At 40.4% G+C, this 22,500-nt stretch overlaps 2 protein-coding genes across 3 annotated transcripts in view; one reads left to right on the forward strand and one right to left on the reverse strand.

Annotated features, from left to right (window-relative positions):
* The window catches only part of LOC145466303 (uncharacterized), a 39,698-nt gene extending 24,662 nt beyond the window's left edge, over positions 1–15,036 (forward strand). The window contains exons 2-5 of the mRNA XM_081450008.1: positions 5,431–5,535; positions 6,143–6,738; positions 9,241–9,576; positions 10,138–15,036. Of these exons, the coding sequence (XP_081306134.1) occupies positions 5,513–5,535; positions 6,143–6,738; positions 9,241–9,576; positions 10,138–14,405 (5,223 nt within the window). The 5' untranslated portion in view covers positions 5,431–5,512 and the 3' untranslated portion in view covers positions 14,406–15,036. The remainder of the gene's footprint in view (positions 1–5,430; positions 5,536–6,142; positions 6,739–9,240; positions 9,577–10,137) is intronic.
* LOC145465673 (neuropeptide SIFamide receptor-like) overlaps positions 1–22,500 on the reverse strand; it is an 81,789-nt gene that overhangs the window by 58,871 nt on the left and 418 nt on the right. The window contains exons 1-3 of one of the 2 annotated variants that reach the window (XR_014041671.1): positions 22,485–22,500; positions 21,718–21,792; positions 17,153–19,130 (exon numbers count right to left, since the gene is read on the reverse strand). The exon at positions 22,485–22,500 is cut by the window's right edge and continues 418 nt beyond it. Coding sequence is in view for 1 of the 2 variants with exons in the window: in XM_081449445.1 (XP_081305571.1) it covers positions 17,933–19,066 (1,134 nt within the window). In the remaining variant the exon portion in view is untranslated. Of the gene's footprint in view, positions 1–15,257; positions 19,131–21,717; positions 21,793–22,484 lie in introns of those variants that run through there. The other variant, XM_081449445.1, reaches the window with a different exon arrangement.

A 22,500-nucleotide genomic window follows, 5' to 3' on the forward strand; every position in this document is an offset into this window, starting at 1 on the left:
CACCATTTTCTTTTATTTTCTTCTGAACCATTTACGGAAGTGCCAAAAAGCCTGATGACAAAAAAAAGTAAAGAGAACGAGCAAATCTCGGCAGGTTTAAGTTAAGCTCATCGCCGTTCTCGACCAAAATGTCAGCAAACCAGTTACATTAAACGAATTAAGGTTTTCTTCTTTGCCACATAATAAACATCTTATTAACCGAACTAAGTCGGTCTGTATGGGAGAATCTTGACCTCGGACGTTTGTACCGACCTCACTGCGTTCGGTCTGTACTCACGACCTCGGTCAAGATTCTCCCATACAGACCTCCAGCTCGGTTAATAAGAGCTAAATATTTTTCGAAAGAGGTGCAGTTTTGAAAATTTGTGAATATCACTAGGATATTTCCCAGTTGTAGCTGGGGGATATTCGGTCACGTGACGCGTTTAAACCAATAGTACGCGAGGGAAACTATTCAGTGATGGATTATAAGAGATGGTAGACAGCCAACGAGGTGCATAGCGCCGAGTTAGCTGTAATCATTCCATATCCAACAATCGCGAGTGGAATAATTATTTTATTAAAAACGCCCCTAAAATATAGCAAGCTACACCCTTACTAAAATCAAAGATGTAAAGAAAATTATTTCGGTCCAGATCAGTTGGCGTACCGCTCGGGCGGCAGTTGTACAAATGCCCTACTTACAATACAACACAGTTTTCTCGCCACAATAGATGGCAACTGCAAAAAAGCGATACGACATTTCACGATGGACTTTTCGAAGGCCTTTAACAACGTTAGGCACCATCTGTTAGCTGACTGAGAAATTGAAGAGCAGCCCATTAAGCTGGCATATCGTAAACTGGTATATCTGATCGGAAGCAACGAGTACTGCAACGGTGTAGTCTGCGAATGAAGAAGAGAAGTCAATAAGGGCACAACGCAAGGAAGCGTTAGTGGACCATCCCTTTTTAATATTTTCTTAAACGATCTGCGCTTTACCGATCTCGACAATGTGTCCTTGATTAAGTTTGCCGATGATTCTAGTCGGCTGATTGCCGTCAATGAACAAATTGATAATTTCTAACTAGCCTTATCTCAGTTCTTAAACTGGGCTCACTTGAATGACATGAACTGTAACACATCCAAGTGTAAAGAAATAATATTTCGAAAGAAGAACAATACTACGAATTACCCTATTATTTACAATACTGCACAGCATGTAAACTTGACCTTACTTGGTGTTACCTTCCAGTCTAACTGTTTATTTACTGAACATGGTCAAACTAAACTTAACGAAGCGAATAAATGTTTTTACATAATAAGCGAACTTAGGGAAGAGGGTTACAGCTAAGACGAGGAGCGATAGTTCTCACCCACTGTATCCTATGTTGCCCCAAGCCAAAGCGTCCTCCCTTAGATTAAGATGTAGCACTTGTCGGTTACCCAAGATAAACACTGAACGGTTTAAAAGTAGTTTTTTTTAAAGGCTTAGTTTTAACTACAATTTAACAATATGAGAAATTCTTACTGTAAGCGCCTTCTTTAATCCCTTTCAGAATTTTTGTAACGTTTGATATGTATTGTATTGAATAAATAAGTAACAGTAGTTGGACCGAGTGGAGTACAATTCAAGGCGTAATCAAAACTATAACAAAATTCTCGAACGTGATTGTCTATCAGCAGCCCGATTTGAGCATTAATTGGACAGTGCACGCGTCATGGTTGTAATTGGACAGTACGCGTCATTTTGCGCGCGCTGTTGCGGTGCACTTTGTTGAGTAAACTGCTGTGTTTTTCAGCATTCATAACGACGTTTAATCGTTCAGCCATCAATCGATGGTTTGTTCGTTTCTCAAATTTTGTCATAGTTTTGATTAATTGGTAACAGGACATCGTGTCATCCAATTCAGTCTGTAATCATTCTCGTGATTAACAAATCAGACTCCCGCTTCGCGGTCGTCCGATTTTGTTAATCACTCGTATGATTACAGACCGAATTGGACTCCACTCAGTCCTATTACCATTGTTAATCGGGTGAGTAATTTCAAAATCGGACAAGCGCGAAGTGCGAGACCGATTTAAAATTATGAACACGATTACTCAGTTGTACGACACAAGGTCCAATTACTAATTAACCATATCTATAACAAATTACGGAACTAAAAATGTTTTTTAGGAACTTCTTTTGAGCGAAAACGTCTGTAGCGCTTTTCGTAAGTTTTGAAAACTGTGGGAAAAAAAGCGAAGGAAGCCATTAAAGCGCGCGTAATTGACGTGCGAATCACGTGGGTGTCCAATTACAGGTATCCAATTACAAAAAGTTCAAATTGGATACCTGTACTTGGACAACCACGTGATCGTGCGCCGATTACGTGACATATAGGCGCGCGGAGAACCAATCACGATCGACAATTTGTTATAGATAAGATTAAGACATTATTATTTTTATTATTAATGTAAAATATGTAGACACGAGTGTTTTACTTAACAAATAAAGAAGCCTAAGCCGTGTATTACACTGTGATAAAACACGACCGGCATTTGCGAACACGAGGGAAATGTAGAAAACACTCGCCTGCGGTTCGTGTTTTCTACATTTCTCGAGTGTTCTCAAATGTCCGGAGTTTTACCACAGTGTAATACACGGCTTAGGCTTCTTCATTTGCTTTATGATATAGATTTTCCACGCGCAAAACAATAAAACACCCTTTTCCTATGTTTTATTTAAGCAATAGACCACTCTTTCTGTGGGTTTACTGGCGCAATAAACCACGCGGGAAATGAATTCTTTAACTTTTTCTGAAAGCAAGCTCCCCCTGAAAATTTTTGGGGTCAATTGAGTAAAACATTTGCATAATTAGATGAAATTGGAATTGTATTATTGGAAGTGGTTGTGACTACAAAGCGTGACTAATTTGTACATTCACACTTTACACAAAAACATGTCTGTGGTAGTCGGAACTATATTTGAACCACAGACGTAAAAAAAAAAAAACCCAAAAAAAAACAATATTAAAAGAGCCATAAAACTGAGTTTTGATCATATGAACTAGAAAACATTTAGTTACATTTTAGAAGTTTTAAAGTTTTTGAAAGCGATTGCATTCGCTTTGCATAATATTTTAATCGGGTCAAATTATGTCACTGAAAATTAATTCCACAACACTTGCAGATATCAAACAATGAGCAATAATGTAAGACCTCAGATTTTAGTAGTTTTTCGGATGAATTAGTAATTCAGTTTAAATGGGGCTTCACAATCTTTCATGACGCCACCTCAAAATGTGTAAACACATCGGAATAGTGCATGGTGCTGAGGTAGCGTGTTTTACAATTCGACGTGACATTTGGAACGATGTCCCGCAAAGATGTATTGCACGTGATAAAATCATTTTTCAGAATAAAATAACTTTTTCCATATTCGGCCACAAATTTCCAGTTAAAATAGTTTTCATTGTAGCAGAAATGCCCAGACAGAGTGTCCGACCAGGCCAAGCTTTTACCTGTCAAAACAAGTAAAAACGAAACTGATAACAAAGCTTTTTTGCATAGTATTTTGTGGCAGTATAATAAACTAACTTGTTCCATATTCGCCCACAAATGTCCAGTGAAAATATTTTTCATTGTAGCAGAAATGCCTAGACAGAGTGTTCGACCAGGCCAACCTTTACCTGTCAGAACCTCAAATTTACAAATTTACCGGTTAATTGTCCGATGACCAACTGTTATTTGCGGGCTTGCTTTCCCCGCTGCACATTTCCAAACTGTACGTTTTTCTTAGTCTTTTGCTCTGGTGACCATGCCTGAGCAAGAGAAAGCTTTTATGACTTCCTTCATACAGACAGCCATCATCACCCCAGGGCACCTCATTGGAAAGGAATGAACGTGTCTTCCCTGCTTCCCCGCTTCCCCGCTTCTCCACCTCCCCGCTTCCCCGCTTCGCTTCCTCTCCAACTCCCTGCTTCCCTGCTTTCCCGCTTCCCTGCTTCCCCACCTCCACGCTTCCCCACTTTCCCAGTTCCCCTCTTCCCTGATTCCCCACTTCTCTGCTTCCCTGCTTCCTCGCTTCCCTACTTCCCTACTTTCTTTCCCTGCGTCCCCGCTTCCTTGCTTCCCTGCTTTCCCTGCTTCCCTGCTTCCCTGCTTCCCTGCTTCCCTGCTTCCCTGCTTCCCTGCTTCCCTGCTTCCCTGCTTTCCTGCTTTCCTGCTACCCCACTTTCCCGCTCCCTTGCTTTCCTGCTTCCGCGCTTCCTTGCTTCCCTGCTTCCCTGCTTCCTTGCTTCTTTGCTTCCTTGCTTCCTTACTTCCTTGCTTCCTTACTTCCCTGCTTCCTTGCTTTCCCGTTTCCCTGCTTCCCTGCTTCCCTGCTTCCCTGCTTCCCCAATTTCCCACTTCCCTGCTTTCCCGCTTCCATGCTTTCCTGCTTCCCTGCTTCCCTGATTTCCCCCCCTTTCCCTGCTTCCCCGCTTCCTTGCCACCTTGCTTCCTTGCCTCAGGTTATATGTTTCCTTGTTTCTCTGCTTCCATGCTTCCATGCCTGCTTCCCTGCTTCCCTGGCCAAAAAGTAAAGGTTAAGATAGCTGCTTCAACTTTATTTTATCACCAATTTTTGCCAGGTTTGCTTTGTTCTGTCCCAACCAACTGAGGATGGAGAGCCATCGTAGAATTAAAAACTTTGTGATCCGAAAACCAAAAGTGCTTGTCTAAAATGTGTTTTAGTTGTACTGCTCATGAATAAGATTTGGCAAATAATATTATTTTGCTTTTTAGAAGCCTTTTTAAAATTAGGAAAGCAGTTTGTTCTTAAATCTTTTTTATGTCTGTCTGGCAATTTCATGCAACTGACTTAGAAAATAAAAATATGTTGTTTATGCTAAGAAAAGATGCATAAATTAAAGAGTCAATTTCTTGACTACCTTAATGAACAACTTCTTCTTTCCTCTGCCATTATCCCAACTTCCCCGCTTCCCCACTTTCACGCTTCCGAACTTCCCCCCTTCCCCCCTTCCCCACTTCCCCGCTTCCCTGCTTCCTCCACGTCCTCGCGTCCTCTTGTCCTGGCGTCCTCATCTCCTTGCCTCCTCGCCCTGATCTGTGTAGAAACCTTGTAAGTCACTGAAAATTGGGGCGTACCTCTCTTTCCACGTACTAAACAAATATCTAAAAAAATGTGGACGAGGCTGAAGATTTGCAATGATTTTAAGACAGAGACACTCGCGAAACCTACATTCCCGGCGAAACGCAAAGTACTGACCAACAACGCACATTCGCATCTCATGTGTCTTCGTAGTGACGTAGACCAATGGCAACGTAGAAACTGTGATAATACTGTCAGTGGTTTAATGCTGTACTGTGTAATATATCAGAGGAGTCTTTGAAAGTGGTGTTTAATATATGTTCGTTTTTTAGACGTCTTTTTTTAACGCATCACTATCACATCTATTTCAGTATTAGTTCCAAGACTGCAATGAAGAGATGAGTTAACCCAAACTTAGTCACGTTTGTTGCTGTACCACTAAGGAATCTAACAATGGCAGCTGTAGCAACTACAGGGTGAGTTGAGTTTGCAGAGCTGACTAGTGTTGTAAGAGCCACATACCCTACACTTGAATTCGAATCGTACGATTACCTGTACTAGTGTGTAATTCAAGAAGTGCCGGCATGCAAATACAATACACTCAATAATGGAGTTGAACCTCCACTGATGGCCACCTCGCCCGGTCAACGATTCATAGATTCACTCTTATTTTGAACGCTCTACAACAGCCACCTCATTATAGTGTGGTGACCCCCAACATTCCTTGCATGACATTTCTAGAACATTCTTGTGTTGTCACATGACATCTAGTTCTCAGAGGGGGATTTAGCAATTTCCCCCAATTGTAAACAGGTGCCCTTTGAGCAAGTTTTTGTGGTTTGAGTGTTCTGTTGTTAGCAGAATAAAAGAAGGTAACTCTTATTAGTGTTCGTCTATTCTGAACGCTAAAATAGAAAGGCAACGGCCACTAAAGAACGCCCCAACTCTCAAAATAGCCTCCCCATTGGCCAGGATTTGTCACAACCACGAACTGAATAATGTTCCATCAAGCATGTATGATAAACTGTAAAATTACAGTATTGTTTTTGAAATGATTTTTATTCTTGATAACTGCACACGTAGGTCTACACTACAGAACGTTACTGACAACCAGAAAAGATGGTTAGTCTTTGGAATTGCACTCAACAAAGTCCTGGCTTCCCAGATACGTTCGTTTGTAGAGCAAGAAGTTCAGAGGGAGTGTGCTAATCTTCAAAGGAGCCACAGTATTCACACTCAGAGCACATCTGGGCGACTAAAGAATTGGCCAACATTTCTAAAGTACGAGAACATCAATGGTAACGATGTATTGCCCAGGTTGCCAGGTGGCAGGTTTGATTATTCCAAGTTTGACTGCCGAGTGACATCACATGTTGACTTTGCCAAGCTCTATGTAGAGAACCACATGGCCAAGTTTAACGCCTTTGATGAACACTGCGATGCATCTGCTGTGCTCACCTTGCTTGGTAAAGTACCAGTCTTCTCACTGGCTGTGCAGAGTGCTGCTGGTGATGTTAGACAAGCTAGAAATGCCTGGGCACACTGTTTGTTCAGTGACTGGGACTCATTGAGTTTTCCACTGAGATTTGCTGAAATGGAAAAGCTGGTAAAATCTCTGGGACTTCCAAGCGCTGATGAGATGTACCTTGTAAATGAACTGAGAGACTGGCAAACAAAAGGTATAGTCAACAGTTTACATTTTAAACTGAATGCGTTAACGTTCACTGGAAAGACGTTTTAAGTCTGGATGATAGAGCGTTCAAGCTCTCGAGCAGTGTTCCTGTGGTCCCCAAGCTAAAAACGGGTTTCAGTTTTGTCACCGGTTTTTAAATTCCAGTTGCTATAGCAACTACAACATAGGAACTAAAACAGTTTTTTCCAACTATTATTGGATGCTATTACTGGAATGACAATCCTGTGTCCTGATACGAAATACGCCACTGGAAAACTATTTTAAAAAACACTTTTAATTACCAGTTTTAGTTTGCGTAGTATTATTAATTCATGAGTGTTACAAAAACTATTATTTTATTAATAATATACATAAAAAAATTACTCGATTCTGATTGGCCAAGAGCAGTGCAGTTCAAGTGTAACACCAGTGTAAGAAGTGTAACACCAGTGCAAAAAGTTTAACACCAATGCAAGTTACACATCGTAATTCTGGATTATGATTGGCTGAAAGACAATAGGAAGTTTTTTAGGCCAATGATCTCACGTAAAATGATGACGAAACTTTTGTTCAGAAACTTTGAAAAGAGTTTTCTCGAATGAGAAAAAGTGGTTTCAAGAAATATCTTCCAGCACTTCCTCCACGCGAATTTTTCATGTTTATATTATTAATATGTAATCATACGGTCCGGCCCGACCTTACTCAGTCAATAAGCATTTTATCATGTGACTACTTAGTGTTGAAAAGTTTGAAAATTCTGTTTGAACCTAAATAGGACAAATTGTTTGTCAATGTAAGTCCACAATTATTTTTTTGCTAAAAAGCCAACAGAAAGTTGACATAAAGCTGTCAAAAATATGTCAAAACCATTAAAAACTTAGCGAGTGACAAAAGTTCGCTTCACGCTTCACTGAAATTGTTCACAAATCTTGTTCATCTGATGACTCAAGAAAATGTCGGCGTCGTTTCAAGCTGTTTGTCGACCTCTTGGATTCTCTTGAACAAGGGAGAACCAGCAAATGAATATTACGGACACCGATGTTGGCTCTCGCAAACAGTGCCTGGGTTTACTGACTTTGCTGGCTTTGCTGTGTAGTGGAAATTACACTCAGCTATTAAACACAAGCGAGTTTTATTATCTGGATGAACTGTACGAACTTGTGTTCGTTCTCAGTTTTGTCTCTTCAAGCAACACTGATGTAGAAACTCCAGAGCAATTTATCCTACTGTACACAAGATATGTTTGGCTTTTGACCCACGATGAATTCTCTGATGCTTTCTCACTGAAAGAAGTTTCGCCTCAAGACTTTTTGCTTATTCCAAAGGTTAATTATCGGACAGTTCATCCGGAAAAGTTATTTTCTTGACCGCCTGTTTGCTTGTTGTTGGCTTCTGAGAAAGTTGTGAACTTCTTCATTTGTGAGGAGTGTTGACTTTCTTTCATTGCTTTCGGAGTGAGTTTGCGACTCGGAAAGTTCGCCAGGATGGTAGAATTCACTCGCAGAATCTTCACTTTCATCATTCATTTTGAAGAGAACAAACTCTAGCAGCAAAAAAATTCTTTTTGTCATTAACTCGCATCGATTTTGCTGTACGCGTTTCTAGTAGGGCCGTTCGCGTTTTTCCGGCCCTATCACTTTGACGCATACGGCTCTCGTACGGGATTTCGTATGGTTTTCTAAGGAAATTAGTTTATAATATTTTGTCCTTTCCACTTTCTTTTCACTGCATTTTATTTTTAACGACACTGTATTGACATCGTCAAGTGGAGAAATACAAAATACAAAAATACAATACAAACTGAACCAGTCTTCATTTTTATTTTTTGGTTTGCTTTTCAATTGACCGATTCAAATCTAAGAATTGAGGATTGGAAATAGATGTGACAAAACACACTATGACTGGTTCAGTCAAGCAGAACCCATGGACACAACCTATCCTTTGAAATGGTAAATTAGACTACTAATATACCAGCCTTAACCTGACAGTGTAAAGAGTGACGTTCTTAGTAAATGGTAAACAGGTCAACTATTCTTGATTGCGAATAACGGACAAAAGTAGAGCCCTACCTTCCTGTTTGGATCACGTGAACAGCACACAAAAATACTTTAAAACTAGGACCTTGTTGTGGAAGGCTTTCGATAACAAGTTTTGTTAATACAAATTAAAGTATATTTAACAATTATTCCATGAAACCGCGTTGGATATGAAGTGATAAATAACCAACGAGCGCGTAGCGCGAGTTGGTTATGATCACTTCATATCCAACAAGGTCGAATGGAATAATTGTTTTAGTATATTCTTAATCGGGTTTTTGCCGCCGATTTTTATTTCAACAATTTTACAGAGCGGAAAATTTTTAAACTTGGCGCACTGTTTTCCATATAAGGTAAAACTCCGACTAATGGCTCATAGTCGGAGTTTTTGAGCCAATCAGAGAGCTAGAAATGCAATAGTCGGAGCTGAGAATATACTAAATATTAATAGTCACACCTTGCTTCTCTCAAAGGTGCTATACTGTGCATGAATGCTACCATTGACCCTGATCTGGTAAAGACGGTTCAACAAGATGTGAGTGCATTGAAGAATGACATTGACAAGATGGCATTTGAAGAAGAGGTTAACAGAGAGAATGTAAAGAAGGCATTACAAGACTGTCAACTAGTTCTGGAGGAATTGAGGGAAAGAGTTGCCATAGTAGAACATGAACAAGAGGTCATCAAGCAGGATCAAAGCTCTCTGTGCGACAAAGTGAACACTACACAAGACCAAATAAGTGATGTACAGCGACGTGTTACTTACCTGGAAGATCAACAGAAGTCAAACCAACCCCAAATAAATTATGGTAATTTGAATAATTTTAGAATGTACAATTGTAGAACATGGTGAGGAAAATGAACCACATCTACAGCAAACAACTATAAAGATCAATCATTCAAATAAAATGACATTCTTTTGTCGTTAGTACCTATAAGGAAGACAGCTTTTCTAGTATAATGAACTGCCTGGTGACCAAGAATATGACTCACGGGAAATAGCCCATGTATATGGGCTTTACGTAAACATTTCTGAAATGACTCAGCAAAACATTGAAATATGACCTTCCGAAAAATGTAGTCACTGATTTTAGTTGTCTACTTTCACGTTCTTTGGCCAGGGCAAATGTCCTCAATTTTACTACTACTGCTGCTGCTGCTGCTGCTGCTTTGCCATTACATGTAGCAACGGCCAGTTACCTACATGTAGACCGTTATTATGTTTAAATTGAACTATTATTCATTGCTGTTTTGAAGCTCTATAATAATTATATTGAAAAGGTCTTGTTCTATTTCCCACAAGGTACGTTACAGCATCTAAACATGTGATCAGCCAAGTTGAAGTATCCGTTTCAATTTTTTTTTAACAGAAATTGCCAATTGTGAATCAGACATCGCCTTTCTTGCTGCACGTCATGACGCAGATACAGGACAGTGGCTTTTAAAAGATTTTGACGAATGGTTCAGTGATCCTGGCGACTCCAGAACGTATGTTCTCTTAGGTGACCCAGGCGTTGGCAAGAGTGTGATGGCCGGAGTCCTGGCACAGCGCTGTAAGAAAGCTGGACACTTAGGAGCCGCCTACTTTTGTCGTCACAATGATAGCACAAGGAATGATCCCAGGTATCTTCTTGGGACTATTGCTAGTCAACTCTGTGAATGCAGTAGTGAGTACAATAGTATTATGGGAGGGGAGGGTGGTATAAGAAAGTTGTTAGGCAATTCTAATCTAGGTGTTCAGGAATTGTTTACTAAATTATTACAAGAGCCGCTTTATATGTGCCATTCTACCCAGAGAAAGTTAGTCGTTGTTGACGCCCTGGATGAGACCCAGTATGAGTCCAGGGAAGATTTCCTTGATCTTATCATGAACCGCTTTCCTCAGCTTCCAAACTGGCTTGTGTTCTTTATTACCAGTCGCCCTGAAAACACGGTGCAGCTTAGTTTGAAAAAGTACAATCCTTGTGTAAGAATTTGCGCCGGAAATGTCGAACATGACAATTTTTATCAGCAGCACGAGCAGGACATCAAATTGTTTCTGAGAAACAGTGTAGATTTCTCCCGCCTCCCCTTCTCGGTGGATGACTTGGCGAAAAAGTGCAATGGATCGTTTTTGTATGCTTTCTACATTGCCAAAGACTTGAACGCTCCAGTGCAATCAGGTAAGTCATTTCAGCTGGTTGATCTTTTCCCTGGAGACTTTGACAGCTTCCTTCGAAAAAATTTCAAGCGTGTTTTTGACAAAGTGGGATGTAGCTTGTTCAAGAAGTTGCTCGGTTGTGCCATTGCCGCTCCTGCCCCGCTTTCCGTCTCGTTTATTTCGTACGTCCTCCAGAGAGAAAAATCGAGTATTCCCAAGCAGCATGTGTTAGATGCGTTTTCCCTGTTTATGGTGTTCTCGAAGACGTTCGCCTTCCTGCACAACCTGATTCCGGCGTGGCTGACTGACGAGGACAAGGCTCGAGAACTGTTCATTGACAGGAACGTTGAAGCCAATTATCTCAAAGATGTTATCGTTGAAATTTTCTTTGGGTTTATTCATAAGCAATCTCGGGGCGTTCCCCTCATTAAGCCTGACTTGCTTGACTACATTCTTAGCTTTGGCATTCGGTGTTTGAGTGGATTTCCAGGGAAGGATTCATCGGAAACTGTTTTCAGTTGCTTGACAAGTTTCAAATATATTGGAAATAGAATACAGAGCAGGCGAATTGAGATTTATTCTCTTATTGAGGATTTTAAGCTGGCGACTGTCCGTCAGTTTCACGATGACGACAGGAAAGAAATTCTCCTTGAGGTGTGCTTGGCTCTGGAAAGAAATATTTTTGTTCTCTTGGAATGTCCTTACCTTCTGCATTGTTGTTTACAGAATGCTTCTAAAGTTGTCCATGACAACGTTGTTATCCCAGATGGTGTGTCAAGCACTTGGCTACAGTGCAATTCGCGGGTTTTGCCTTCGAAGTGTCTGTACGTCCAGAGCCTCTTTGCGGTGTCTCCTGATGGGAAGCGGTTGGCTCACATCAACAGACGCAGGGACAATATCGTTTTCTTTGATTCTTGTTCGCTTGAAGTGATTCACGAAATCGTGTTTGAGCGGTTTTCAGATTTAATTCTTGGGAGTAACTATCTGGAATTCTCTCCAGATGGCAAGTTTTTGTTTTTTGGGCGGCTTGATTTATGGTTCTCTGTAGAAACAGGAAATCTGGAGAAGTTTCCTCAGTTTTTGGGGAATACGCAGATGCACAAATGGGGCTCAATTACTCTTGATAGAGAGTGGATTGTAGTAAAACGTGGCAGTTTCAGTCTACCCTTATCAAATGATAGCTGTTGTTCATTGTGCCTGCTGAATTACCTTTGTTTGTGGGCCGCAGAGGAAATTGGTCAGGGCCAGGAGAGTGAAACGATTTGTAGTTGCTTTTCTGACAGACTGCCCGCGGCAAGTCCGCGTTATGCAGAGAAAGATCGAGACTCTGTTCCAGCGATGAGAAACTTGTTGAATGTTCTAAGAAGAACGCACCACGATGAGTGGTGCGCTCTGTTGGAAATGTTGCAACTATTTTGGTTTTGGTCGGGGAGAAGATTCGAGGACGTATGCAGGTATTGCCAATCACGGATAGACTGTGAGACACCAACTTTGACAGTTGTGCGTGACTTCATTATCACTCACTACTCAAGGATATTTAAATATCAAGTTTGGGATATGCAGACTGGTAAATCTGCTCTTGAGCAGGCCTTTTCCTCGGGTTTTCAGATGAGCCCGTTCACGTACTTTTGTCATTTGGGAACTGCGCTCGACAGATGTGGGAGACTTTTTTCCGGTATAGACAAGGCACTGTCACTTTGCAATATTGCTTTATTGAGCACCGTTTGCCATTACTGTACGCCTTCATTCGGAACGGAATACTTGTCCTTTTTGAAATCACTCAGGGACTTCTCGTTTCTGGAGGCATTTCATGTTGGCACTAAGACCTTCACAAATGCGCTATTAGAACTGCAGAATCTCCCTAATGTGAAAGAGAAAAAACAGTTTACTAGCATTTTACCTTGTGTATCACCAGATGGGAAATGGGTCGCTATCCGACTCGAGGACGATGAGACAACAGTTCAACTGTACCGTGGGAAACACCAACACAAACACAGTCTTGATTGGGGAAACCCGGTGCATGTTATCAACGAGGTCGTGCGTTTTGCTTTCACATACGACAGTGCATTTTTTTTGTATTTGACTTTTGAAAGGTCATTGCACTTCTTGTCTCTAGCGACTGGTGCCACTCTAACTAGTGTGTCTGGCAAAATTCCCTTGTCTTTGATTCCTGAAAGGCAAGCAGGATATCGTTTTCAAGGCGATGATGAGGAAACTATTATCTTTCCGAAGGATTTTCCCAGCGGTTTCCTTAGTTATTTTTTCGTTCCAGCTGTGAAGGGACTAATGCAAGTGACGTTTGCTTCCGCTGACACCATTCTGGTGCTTTATTCAAATTTATGCCTTGTGTTAATGAAGACATCGGATCACGAAGGAGGCATAGTTTCCGAGACTTCCTTAAAACATCCTTATCGTGAGTTCCAACAGGTGAGGAAAGGTCAATTTTCACCAGACGGAAAATTAATTGTGACTCACCAAAGGACTAAAATATTACTGTATCATACCATGCGGGCATTTACTGAGGCGTCTACTGATCATGGTAAGTGTCGTTACTCCATTTTTGAAACAAATGAAGAGTTCATTGTTCTGCATTTCACATTCTCAGCCGACAGCGCCTTACTTCTTTTTTGTATACGGAGAAGCAGTGGCTTGTCTTTCTTTGTATGGAATGTTCAGAGGAAAGTTCTATCGGCATCATTTGACTCACCAGAACTGCCCTCTGAAGATTGTTGCTTTTGTTTTTCGTCAAGCAATAAGGAATTAATAATATGCTCTGAATTGCACATCGAGTTTTGGGATCATTCCTCGCAGCCATGTCGCATATTGAGAAGAGTTGAAACTGGCGTGCCTTACACTGAGGTCTACAAACTCACTCATTGCACAGTTTCACCAGAAAATGACCTGTTGGCTTACTGCGTTTCAGACAGAATTCTCCTCCGTCCACTCGAAACATCAACAGATCAATCTATTCTGCAACTACCACGTGCGCATTTAGGCAAAGTCGAATTCTGTCAGTTTTTGAAAGGAAACCGTTACCTAATTTCCTATGGCGTAGATGGTACTCTGTTCTTGTGGGACTTAAGTGAGTGGAAAGCCGTTGCCTTCGTAAAAATTGCGCAAGGGCGGGAAAACATCGTCAGCATGGCTGTGTCCGCTGATGGGGACAAAGTTGTTTGTGTGACTTCTTTCGGTCGACTGAACGTAGTAAAACTTTGTGGATTGAAGGGCGCGATGCTGTCAAAATTGCCGTCGCCGAAAGGGATGGACAGTGACAAGATGACCGAGGCATTTTGTGGACAAGTGAGAGAACCAACGGCAGCAATTCAGAATCTTCGGTGTCCTGATAACACAGAGGATTCGGATGCTGCAGAACTGCGGATAGCGGAGATGGAATTCATGTTGTGTTCTGACGACAATGAGTACAGTGATGAGGACAGTGATGAGGACAGTGATGAGGACAGTGATGAGCCTGAGGACAATGATGAGTTACTGGAATGAGCATCAAGCATCCGTTTTATCTTGCCAAGACGTATCCATGCTAACAAGTTATGTTTATATTGTCCGCCAAGTACTAGAAATCAGTGAAATTGAAAAGTCGTTTGGAGACTCCTTGATCGTCACCACTTTACAATAGACGTGTTTCCTCTTACAAAGATGGAGCTCTTGATTATCGTATTTTTGCGGCACTCGTAACATCGTATAGAAGTTCTTTTTGTCTATATCTTTCATTGAGTCATAGAGAGCAAAAAAGGATCACTCGTAATTAATTTTCTGTCCGTACCACAATATCCAAGAAATCACCTTAAAGATGAGTTGCACTCGCCCCGGTTTAAAAGCAGTCAAACCAACAGGCATATCAACCAAAAAAACAAAGGGCTGCTCAGTCCGACTACTCGTGAATGCGACTTGAATTTAATTAGCAACATACTTTATATTTGTTGTGGAGACCCATCAACTCCTTTAAATTAAAGGCAAGGTTGCAAAAATTTGATTATTTTAATCAAGTGAAATTATAAAGCAGCGCGAAACCCAAATACAAACATTTAAAATGATGCTCTTGCACCCGTAGAACACGCATATGATCTTTTAGGCAACGCTTCGGTTTAAAGCGATCAAATGAATTGCACACCCACCTGTGTGATGTGTGCTAAACAGCTTTTAAGTTTCGAAGGCTGATGCGACTCCAAAAACGCTGTCAAGCCTATCGATGCATCTAATTGTACAAACTTCTTAAAATTTGGAACACCTGCTCGATCGCAAGCGCGGAAGATCTGTTTTAAAATCGCTTTTAAGATTCTCATTGTCAGCCCCCAGGAGGCAGCCATTTTGTAGCCAACTGAAAAAAAAACAAAACTAAAAAACAAAGAACCACTTAATATTTATTTCACGAGTTGTGTTTGCGTTTTGATTAAAAATCATATGAAAGATTATAAGAACCCAAGCCGATAGGTAGCTCCCTGGTCACGTGCATTATAAGATCGAGCGTCCCTGGATTCGAATTCTGTTTCTTAACCCTTTCAGCGTCAAGCTCAAAAGAGGAATTCTCTTTTCCAATTATCGTACATTTCTTGTATTGATAGTTCTCAGAGTAGGATGGCTTATCAAGTTTATAGCTCCAACTTGATTATTTTCCTTCGTTTTCACACTCATCTACTTAACCAAAAAAATGTATTGCAATAAGTTACGTTTCGCGGGGTTTGAGTGGCTTAGTTTTTGGTAAAATATTTTGACTTTTTTTTGTTTGAAATTAAACAGCTCAGGGTTTCAATGTGAAACTTAGTGAATTGTTCCTGTGTATGCTATAAAAACAATCTGAGACTGGATTTTCGAAATTATTAATTAATTATTAGTTGACTTAAAGGTCTAGAGCTTAACGAAAAAAGTTTTTGAGCTTATGTGTAGGCATATACTAATGTAAATGCGTTTTCGTAGGAAATTTTTGACCATGTGCTCTTAGAATCATGTATTGTCTTCACGGCGGCCACATTGATTTTCTAAACTGTAAGGAATTTCAGTAAAATAAACACATTACAGGAGAGGATAGTTTCAAGTTAACCAGCACTTTTCTGCTGGTATTCGTGAATAGTTTACCTCAGATCAGATTAACACTGTACAGATGAAACTGTACTGTTGTATAGTTCGGAAGAGCGATATGGCCGCCGTGTTGTCATCTTGAAAATGTACACAATATGTATTATGGTACGAGTATTGTTTGTTGTTGGTATCAAGGCTGTACTTGTAGTTTAGTTTGAAGTGTTCCCCCTGTAAACGTGCTAATAGTTTTCACTATAAGTGAAAAATTTTGTGTGAGGTATTTCAATTTATAATTGCAGTATATTTTATAGCAGAGCTATATAATAGAACATTTTTGGAGTACTTTTTAGACCAAGCATGCATCAGATAAGAGAACTAAAATTGTTTTAAACGGCTGGTTTTATTAATTGTATGGGAATGATATACTCGATAAAGCATATAGGCAGCAAAATATGTTGCACAAACATATTATGTTTAAGTTGATTAAGTCTAATTTTTTCTATGTTAGATACTAAATAAAGTTCAATGACTATTTTTGCGATTCTTCACTTGAAGGGATCTGTATCATTGTTAGTGGCATTTTAGGATAAAAATAAAATATACTGAATGTGTGAAAAGACATTGAGACTTACTTTATGATGAACTTCTATAAAATAGCTTTTTGCAGTTACTCGACCACGCAGTCAAAAGTTCAAATGTTTGGGTGACGGAGTCTGTCGCACGGTTGCTTCTGAGCAAAAAGTTGATTCTAACTTCTTCAACACAAAGTAAACAGAAGCAATTCATGTGTTTGTACTTTATTGTAGCTGTTTGCACAAAAAAAGCCTCTTTACTGGTTTCTTCGGGAGAAAAGATTCTTCATTTGTCATTAACTAGGGCTTGTCCGAAATATTTGGCATATTTACGGGGTTCAGTACATAGTAAAACACTCTTGAAAACTATCGAACAAAGGTTTCGAGAACATTTGACTCAGTATACTGTTTAAGGGACCGTTGTTGTTGAGATTACCAGTGGCATAAAACAGATACAAAAATTCGCAACACAAACAATGCCCAGACTATAACAATTGGTGAAAGCAATGGTTTCCGCAACAGCAAGTGATGAAATATCTCTCGCATTTAAAAAGGTTTCCATCTAAGGACACGAAACCCAGAGGCTAGTTAAATCATCCCGCTCGAGACACGACCAGCTCGTCCCGCGCAAAGCGCGACCAGCTCCCACGCGAGCGCGCGACAAGCTCATCCCACGCGGGAGAGAAGTACTGTTGACGTAGTTTAACAGAGATCTAAAGAAATGAATAGTGGCCCCACTTTTCAAATTCGAGAATAATCATAAACTAACAAGGGGAATTATTTAGCAACTTTTATGAGAGTCTTCTCAACCTTAACTGCTTTACTTTTATGAGTCTTTTTCACCTTTACTCTTGTGGTACTCGCGGTGGCCAAATGGTTAGTGTGCCGGACCCTGGATCGAGCGGTCCTGGTTCGAGCCCTGGCCTGAGGGATTGCGTTGTGTTGTTAGACAACACACTTTACTCTCACAGTGCCTCTCTCTTTCTTGGGTTAAGTAACCCCCCATCCATGAACTAGTACCCAATTCAGTGGGAGTAAGTATACTTTGGTCGCTTAATGCTACATAATCAGATACAGGAATAGACTGCGAACAGTCTCTCTTTTCCTCAAAAACCGTGGGGAAGAACGCAAAACAAGTAAGCGTGCGAACGTGACGTACGAGCGGCGATGCCGCGAGCCGCTGGTTGCGCGGGCATCGGAAGACGAGCGAAAAGAGAGACTGTACTGTAGCATCCAAATCGTTGTATGAAACCAGTGCAGTCTGCCTTTTCGCACGTCACGCTCGCACGCCTACTTGTTTTGCGTTCTTCCCCACGGATTTTCGAGGAAAAGAGAGACTGCCCGCAGTCTAATACAGAAACTGGGATAAAGCTCTCGTGGTATATGGACCACTTGTCCCGACGGAGACTTTTTCACTTTCTACATGTTACCATTCTCAAACACTTTGAGCTCAGCACTCTCCACTGAGCGTAGCCCTGTGAGTACAACGTCCTTAGTGTCAGAGTCCATTCCAAAGTTAACGGTTCCAGCTGAAGCGGCGTGCGATTCCTGTCCAATACGTGACGTCATCTCCACTTCTTGTCTCCAGCCACATTTGGAACAGCACGAGCAGAAAATACGAGAAAGGATTGACAAGAAGCCACGGCGGTAACTCTGGTTGAAGGTGAAATACGTGAAAAAGTTTATTATGCCATTGGAGTGAACTAAATACTGAGTAACAAAGCGAAAATCCTTTGACAGGCAAAATTTTCCTTCAGGGCTGAATAGAGAAACTGATAAATACACGACAAACGGCGACATTGATAAGAAAAACACAACAACGATCGCTAAGGACATCTTGAGCACATTTCGATTTCTCTTTTCGCGACTACTGAAGTGAACGACCAAATTCCTTACTCCGTAAAGAGTTTGTCTTCTAAGCTTTTTGACTATTAAGCTATACAGGATTGTTATCAACATCAAAGGTATCACGTATATTATAATTATCAGCAGTAAAAACACGATTTTTGTGACGGAGCGAGACCAACCCAGGAAACAGTAGGTTTTGCCACTGAACGTGCCAATTTTAAAACCATAAAGATATGGAGCGTGAATAAGTGTTGATATCCACCATATCAGTAAAATCACGTATTTCACTCTAGGTTTGATACGGGCCGCCTTCAGAGGAAACCACACAGCGTAAAAACGGTCTACGGCAATCGCGACCAAGGTTTGGACAGACACCGCCGTTGAGATGTCTTGAAAAAATGCTGTCAGCTTGCAGAGGGTTTCTCCTAACACGCCATCGATAAGCCATCGGAGATTTCCGTAGAGTATCTCGACGTTGGCCCGAGGCATGGCGAATATGGGAACTAGGAGGTCGGAGACCGCCATATTTACAATGAGTAAGTTTGTGGTGGTCCACATTTTGTTGTCTCGGTAAACCACCATGATGATTAAAGTGTTCCCCAGCAGTGAGACTACAAGCAGTAAACAGTATGCCAATGTTTTGCAGACTTTAGCTGCTATAGGATCTTCAGTAATGATGCAGGATGTTGTGTTGTTAGCACTCATTGCTGTTCGTAATGAATTCCTCAAACTAGAAATCTTTGTGACTGTCCGAAACCCTGTTGAAAGCCTGAAATAAAAGATACAGAGAACATGGTGAAGAGAGGTTAACTGGCAAGTGTGTCACAGTCAGCTCTCTCTTAACGGACATCTCTCTAAGACGGACACCTGGTGTTGGTCCCTTGCCGTTTCCTCTGATCAGCCATTTTACAGTAACTAAACTCTAAAGATGGACACCTCTCTAAGACGGTCATTTGGTGTTGGTCCCTTGCCGTTTTTTTTCTGATCAGTCATTTTACTGTAACTAAACTTCAAAGTTGGACACATCTCTAAGACGGTCACTTGGTGTTGGTCCCTTGCCGTTTTTTTTCTGATCAGTCATTTTACTATAGCTAAACCCCAAGTTGGACACCTCTCTAAGACGGGCAGAGGACACTACTCAATAAAACCGTCACCGGGCTCTTGGAAAGTGCTTTCCTATTACAAGAAACTTGAATCGAAAATATAGGTCTTGAATAAATCAAATTAATATTTGGGAAAAGAAAATTCGTATTATATCTTAGAGAGAGTCGACTGACATTCAACGGGTTTTGTGTTGCGTTTGTTCATGAAAGCTTAGAAGACTCCTGTAACTTTCTGGAGTCACAAAATGAATAGCATGTGATATTTGGGTCGTATTTGCTCGTTTCGCGCGTTATTTGTACTCTGTGGACTGCAGTTGGAGGTTAACCAATTAAATCTTCTTGCCCAGTCCCAAAAAAAAATGACAAATGTGAATATGGTGAACTAAATCCTCTGAAGGTGGCTCAAAACAGTTTCCAACACTTAGATTTTGATGGGTCGTTATAACCATTTTTTTATCACTTGATGCTACAATCGTGGTATCAAAGAACTGCCCAATCATTGGTGAACACGTTATCATTTTCGTGACACAACAGGTTACCATAGCAACAGTATGATCTCCTTAATTACAGCTTTAGGAGGCTTTATAATTCAAAAACGACACGGTGAATTTTTTTAGCCACCTTAAATTTTCGAAAATTTAAGGTAGCACTGAACCCTATCTACAGAATTTTTTGTTAAACTTTGCCAAAAGTTGCGTCTTATCATTCTTATCAAAAGTTGATAGTATAAAAAAATTTCCCCGAGCCGTTTTTGAATTATAAGCCCCTAAAGCTGTAATTGAGGGTGTGTTTAGGAGGTCATACTGTTGCCATGGTAACCTATTGTGTCACGAAAATGATAACAGCGTGTTTACCAATGATTGGGCAGTTTTTTGATACCATGATTGTAACATCCAGTGATAAAGAGTAGTTATAACGACCCATCAAAATCTAAGTGTTGGAAACTGTTTTGAGCCACCTTAATGAATTCAATCTCTGTTATATAAACAATAGCCTCCATTTAGCGCGAAAACACACAAAATATTTGACCGCGGACTTAGCTGTCAGTCCGGAAAGCGAAAGTTCCGAATGGATTTTCCGGACATTGTCTGATCCATTCGAATCTCAACCGAAATTTCCGTTTTTTTTTTTTTTATTTTCGTCTGAACGGAAAGCGCCCAATGTGATGATATTCAGTTATTTTAACATTAAGGTCGAAGAAAATGTCGGCGGAAGAATTATTTTGGCCTCGATATTCTTCATAAGCCAAAACAACATCGGACAATTTTTTATCACAAGAAAAGAGATTATGATCACCAGAAAAATTATAAGATTGCTTAGAAAAAAAAAGCGATCAAACTGAAGGAGGTTTAGGATCATTTTATTTATGGCGAACGTGCTACATATCTAGTTTTGGTTGAAAGAAGCAGAGAGACTTGGAGTAGGAAAACAGTTGTCTTATTTCGGCCTTTATTTCCAAGCAGAATAGAAAAAGAGATTCAGGATTATTGTAGAAGAGTTTCTGTTGACATTTTATTATAAGCTGTCACTGGGTTGTTCTGTCCGTGGTGGGAGAGTTTAGTTCTTTCCTCTCTCTCTCTCTCTCTCTCTCTCTCTCTCTCTCTCTCTCTCTCTCTCTCTCTCTCTCTCTCTCTCTCTCTCTCTCTCTCTCTCTCTCTCTCTCTCTCTCTCTCTCTCTCTCTCTCGCTCTCTTTCTCTCTCCTTCTCTTCAACAGCATGTCTATATAGTAAGCCGGCACTGATACAACGATACTTTTAGAAAGATGCCGATTATTATCAACGTATCTTTCCTTGATTAGGGTCCTCGGGAATTTTCCTTTCATAGCAGCTTGTACTTGTGTACACATTTCGTCAGTAGCTGTGTGGAGAGATGAACTAGGGCTAAATTGATTGGAGCCAATTATCGACCAAAAGAGACATTGCTTAACTTAGTTGCCTTAGAATATCCGCTTCAGCAATTCATGCAAGTCACCGGACGAGGAATTAAACTAGCTTACAACCGAACTCAATTTCAGTTTGCTGACGCAATTAATTTTAATCTTTTAATCTACGGCAAGTAAAACGATTCAACAAAAACAATTCACTTGATCACGCAATTCAGTGTTCGTGAGCCGATTTGAAATATTCGAAATATTTGTATCAAACCCTAAAATCTTCGTTTGATGATTTATACGACACAATTGCTTTAGTTCTACCACTTTTGCGCGTTAACTCCTAGGATCACGATAAACAATGCTTTTTAAACTATCTTACCTTTTCAAGAACACAAGCAAAGACTGACGTCTCCTGTGATTCAAGACTGTATTTCTAGCTTGTACCTTTTGTCGCCTTTGAAAAAGGAAAGAACAAAACTTGTTCAAGGAAATAAACGTCCTTCACATTTTCATTCCGACAAAACATGTCTCATTCATTACATAACTGAGTAGAATGTTAAAACAGGAACATGAACCGACCGATTTACGAACAAATCCCTTCACGGGTTAAGCAGATTTATCGAAAGAAAGAATGGCGTAAAACTGTCAATTAACAAAGATTGGGTTTACAGCAGTACACACCATACTACCCCACGCCATTTGAATACAGAAGATATTTTGCATTCCTTGATAAAGAAGAAATCTTTGAAAAGATAAGCATGCAATTATGTAATTACTATAAGATGTTGAAAGCAATCTGCCCTTGCCAAACTCAACCATAGTCCTTTCAGGCTTGGATGTATCGAACAATTCAAATTTTTAGCTTTGTGTGATACATATTACGTTCAGAAAGAAACGGGTAAAGGAGGGAAGTGTTTCTGTTGATGTGGTGAAGCTCAAGGCGCCACAAAATTGGTTTAACTAGGCTAGACGGTCGGTGAAAGCGAATGAAAAAAATACCACAGAGCAAAATACTCGTTCACCCGCAATCACTGAAAGACAACTTACATAGTAAGAACTAGAACTCAAAGGGAAATTTCGTCTCAAGTGGTCATAAGAAAGCGAATCACAGAGATTGTAAAGTTCTTGAGCAAACGATAGACTTACCTCTTTTCTTTTTACT

This window comes from Orbicella franksi, chromosome 13, assembly GCF_964199315.1.
Source record: "Orbicella franksi chromosome 13, jaOrbFran1.1, whole genome shotgun sequence".
Taxonomy (NCBI): domain Eukaryota; kingdom Metazoa; phylum Cnidaria; class Anthozoa; order Scleractinia; family Merulinidae; genus Orbicella; species Orbicella franksi.